General features: G+C 40.0%; 1 protein-coding gene across 1 annotated transcript in view; it reads right to left on the reverse strand.

Moving 5' to 3' along the window:
- Nucleotides 1-2054: 2054 nt before the first annotated feature.
- LOC118331683 (alpha-1B adrenergic receptor-like) overlaps nucleotides 2055-4961 on the reverse strand; it is a 6375-nt gene continuing 3468 nt past the window's right edge. The window contains 5 exon segments of the mRNA XM_035666752.1: nucleotides 2055-2120; nucleotides 2749-2766; nucleotides 2768-2800; nucleotides 2802-2843; nucleotides 2846-2874. Coding sequence (XP_035522645.1) covers nucleotides 2055-2120; nucleotides 2749-2766; nucleotides 2768-2800; nucleotides 2802-2843; nucleotides 2846-2874 — 188 coding nt within the window.

Consider the following 4961-nt stretch of genomic DNA (forward strand, 5'->3'; position numbering starts at 1 on the left):
CTGTCTGTCTGTCTGTCTGTCTGCCTGCCTGTCTGTCTGTCTGTCTGTCTGTCTGCCTGCCTGTTAGAGACTTTATTCTCACATTGATATTTAATGAATTATACAAAAAAAATCACAACTATATATTAGAAAACTTGTTGGCCCCAAAACACCAAATGAGCTGAGTTATTAATATACTAATTAAATATATTTGTTAGTGGGAACGTTGTAACGAGACTCCCTCTCTATCTCCCCCTGTGGCTGACTCTAGTAATAGACTCTCTCATCTCTCTCTCTCCTCTCTATCTTCCCCCTGGTGGCTGACTGCAGTATAGACTCCCTCCCTCTCTCCCCCTGGTGCTGACTGCAGTATAGACACTCTCCTTCTCCTCCCCCCCCTATCTCCCCCTGTGCTGACTGCAGTAATAGACTCTCTCTCTCTCTCCCCCTGGTCTGACTTGCAGTAAGACTCTCTCTCTCTCTATCTCCCCATGGTGGCTGACTGCAGTATAGCTCTTAGTTTCTAAAAGTAAAAAAGATAAATTCCCACACACTAACTCGCAAAGCATTTATTAGCAACGTTTCAGTCGCAGACCTTTAAGACATCTTAAAAAGGGAGTGAATACACAACTGCGAACAGTCATTCATTGATGTTATTGTGTCCAATTTAAGAATAAATAAAGAATAAATACACATTTTTACACACAAAAGACTGAAAAATGCAACTTTATAGACATAAACTTACATTAATGGCGGTTAACATGGTGGACCCTGCCATCAGGGTCCTCTTATAAAGTAACGAAAACACAACAGTTCTTATTTTCAGGAGATTCTACCTTAATGAAAACTTACCTTTTATTTTATATTATATTATAATATATTATATAATAATAATAAATGACGTTAATGTTACACTCTGGAGCTTTAATGTGGACCAACATCTCCATCTTTAGGGTCTGAATCTGTTTGTGAAGTCGTCCAATCCTCTGATCACAGGACTGTTTGTGTGAGGCTCAGCGCTCTCAGCTTATATCAATACACTTCATTCTCTCGCTTATGAAACCCAAAGGTTGCCTGTAGCCAGAGGGATTGTGGGTAGCTCTGCGGCGTTCAAACTTTTAAGTCAATGTTATTATTACGGCTCCTGTTTGAGGGTTAGAGCAGACCTCAGACAGGAACTCTTCCAGGAACCTTTTTAGGAAATGAAGAACTTTTAATTCTGAAGTGGGAAAAATGAGCTGACAGGAAACTGCAGAGAACAAAGACTTCAGTGTCCTCCATGTTTGCTGTGGGACTGTTTAGTTCAGTGTATGTGTGTACAATCTTTATTGAGACGTCACAGAAACACAAACAAATCTTGTTGAGTTTAGAGATCTCTTGGATTTTAGAGCTTTCTGAGTCAAGACGTTCATGATCCCCTCCGAAAGAACTGTAATAACTTTATTGATCCTCTGACTATTCAATGACATTCCCATCAGCCTCAGCAGCACATTGTATAAACATTGTTTTTCTCTGTGGTCCAATCACAGTTGAGCAAGCCTCAGTCAACATTTTAGGCACATTTTAAGGATGGTTAAAAGATAAAAGAGACATACATATATTCACATCTTAAGTTAAAAGTTAGTTAAAATGACTGAATGAAGTCATAAAGTGCTTTTATACAGGAATGTCCAGTAATACTCACTTACATATGTGTAATTCTGGTCTCCTGTGTGGTCTATAACAGGAAATTCAGGTTAAACAGATTAAAAACAACCAACATTTTATCTTGTGAAAAGAAATGATGTACCTTAATTTGCATGTAGAGCAGGAAAAGAGGTCTGATCACTAGATGTCTTATACCCGGTGTGACCACACAGCCTCAGAGCAGACCTCAGATCAGTGTTTTCTTGCATTCATTGTCTTTGACAGTCGGCTCAGTCTTTATAAACAGCTCCCCGTCCAACTGGACTGATCCGGGCTCAGCTCTAATCTGTGATATCAGCCGGGGGGGAATGTCTGGCGTCGCTCCTCCGCCCGTATTGTGGGAAACCATCACAGAAAATAAAGGACTTCCTGCACTGATCTCTTCTATGTCACTGACTCAATTCTGGGTTCTTGTCCCAGAAACGCTGGCTGCTGATTGGTCGCTGACGTGGGACCTGAAGCATCACGGTTCAGACCAAATATTTAAAATATGAGAAAAAACAAAAATAATCTGCCTTTTCTGGAAAGTGTTTCTCACCACGTGTATATTAGCTATTAGCAGTTATTTATTTCAATTATTAGCAGTATATTAGAGTATTTTATTTAGATATTTAAATATTAAAGGCAGTATTAGCATATTATTTAGCAGTATTATTAAGTAGTATTATTAGTTAGTATTATTGCAAGTATTTTTAGCAGGTTAGCAGTATTAAGTAGTATTATTAGTAGTATTTAGCAGTATTATTTTAGTAGTATTATATCAGTATTAGCCAGTATTATAGCAGTATTATTAATCAGTATTAGCAGTATTATTAGCAGTATTATTAGCAGTATTATTTAGTCAGATTATTAGTATATTATTAGCAGTATTAGCAGTATAGCAGTATATTAGTATATTATTAGTAGTATTTAGCAGTATTATTAGCAGTATTAGCAGTATTATTAGTAGTATTATTAGTAGATGCAGTATTTTAGCAGTATATTAAGCAAGTATATTAGCAGTATTATTAGCAAGGTATTATTAGTAGTATTATTTATTAGATATTAGCAGTATTATTAGCACGTATTAGCAGTATTTATTACCTGTTGGAACTCCCGGCTTGTAGCAGGGGTAGATGATGGGGTTCAGGCAGCTTGTTGAAGTATCCCAAACCAGAAAATACTTTAAAGAAGGTTTTCAGGAAGGACGCAGGCTGCTGTTGAACGACCCTGAACACAAACAAAAAACAAACAAACAAACACACAGATAGTCCACAGACTCTGATTACAGGAAGGTTGGAAAACAGAACAGTCAGTCAGACACACAGCTGTTCATTATTCGATCTGTTCCTAGGTTTCTGCCCGTTAAAAGGCAGTTTTTCCTTGCCCCTCGTCTCCAAGGTCTTGCTCATGGTGGTACTGTTGGGGTCTCTGTAAATGTTTATAAAGGAGTTCGGTCTAGACCTGCTCTATTTGAAAAAGTGTCCTGAGATAACTTCTGGAGGACAAATAAACTGAATTGAGTTGAATTAGTAACAACTTCATCACCATGATCATTCAGTCTGATAAAGGTTGTCTGACGGTATCAGTTTGATAATGTTTTAATATTGTTGAGTATTGATTACTGATCAGAATGATTTTACATTATTGAACTGCTTTGTATGCCTGTTTTTAAGCACAAATTAAAGAACTTTGGGCAATCTCTCTCTCCTTTCTCTCTTTCCTCTCCTCTGTCCTCTCCTCTCTCCTCTTCCCCCTCTGTCTCCTCTCTGTCCTCTCCTCTCTCCTCTCCTTCTCTCTCTCCTTCTCTCTCTCCTCCCTCTCTTCCTCCCTCTCTCCTCTTTCCTCCCCTCTCTCTCTTCCTCCCCTCTGTCCTCTCCTCTCTCCTCTTCCTCCCTCTGTCCTCTCCTCTCTCCTCTGTCCTGAGGAGGCGCCAACCTGCAGGCAGTTGATCTGCAGGCATGTTGGAGGTTTTCAGAGGACTTTGGTGGATTTCATGGATCAGGTTTTTGATGGTTTTCAGATAACTCTTGAGCAGAGGGATTATTTTCTCCCACAAGGATACTTGTAAGGCATCCTGAGCCTCAGGCTGTGCTCCCTGACTATATATGAAAGAATTTGACCTCCGTCATGGGGAAGAACATGTGACATCTGACCACAATGCATCTCTGTCCTGTAAAAAAACTTCCAAGGGTGGTGATTCTCTGTGGAAACACAGAAGCTGTTCTGGGTACTAATAGAGTTCCTTCACTGCTCAGGACAGTCCAGACTTTCTTGGTGTTTTTATCTAACGTAGAGTGTGTTGTCGACTTTGTGGTTTCAGTCACACTGATGTTAAGATTACAGACAGTTAAAGACTGACATCAGCCTGTTCATTTCAGTAAATGCTCCGAAACGTTCGTCTGCAAAAGTCAAATCTTATTTTACCGCAATGCGTACCTCACCCAGTACCTCATCATACCTCACAGTAACCTCATCGTACTACAGTACCTTCATCGTACTTACAGTAACCTCATTCGTACCCTTACAGTACCTATCGTCCTTACACTGTACCCTCATCGTACCCACAGTACCGCATCGTACACTCACATTACCGCATCGTACCTCAACCATTCACGTACCTTACAGTACCTCATCGTACCTTACAGTACCTCAATCGTACCTTACAGTACCGCAATCGTATCATGTGTGTCGTACGTGTCTGTATTGGTATTCCTAATCATGTTTTTTGGTCTCGTGCGGACCTTGAAATGAACTTAAAATTGGATTCTGAACTGCGTAAGACCTTTAGGAAACAACTGTAAAGTCCTTTCTCATTCAGAAATCTTCCTCAGGAAATAAAAGCAGTCATGCAGTGGGTCCGTCCTCACTGCTGATTTACTGAGGATGCAATGCAGATCATTGACTCAGCACATACTCTGCATCACTGAGACAACTGAGCATGAAGAAAGTACAGAGATGACTTTATATTCATCACAGACACAATCACTGTCCCTAAATCACCTGTCGATTGTTTCATATCCCCTTTTGTGTCTGCGTCAGCGTTGTGTTGTCTGCCAGAAGCGTCATACATTGACGTTTATCCAGTCTGAAGCCACCATTTTTACCATCCACTGGTTTAGATCTTGGTGCTTTTTAACTCTAGATTTGAACCGGATGAAGGATTTTAGTCATCGGACGTCTAGATTCTTAAGTTATCAGAGAAACAAGCTGAGCTACGTTAGCAGCAGCTCACTCCGTCTGTTACCATGGTATCAACACCTGTGGACCTTGTTAGCTTTAGCCTCCAGTCGTTAGCTGTTATCCAGTAAAAACCA

This window comes from Morone saxatilis, unplaced genomic scaffold, assembly GCF_004916995.1.
Source record: "Morone saxatilis isolate NCDOM2014 unplaced genomic scaffold, NCSU_SB_2.0 Contig20, whole genome shotgun sequence".
Lineage (NCBI taxonomy): Eukaryota > Metazoa > Chordata > Actinopteri > Moronidae > Morone > Morone saxatilis.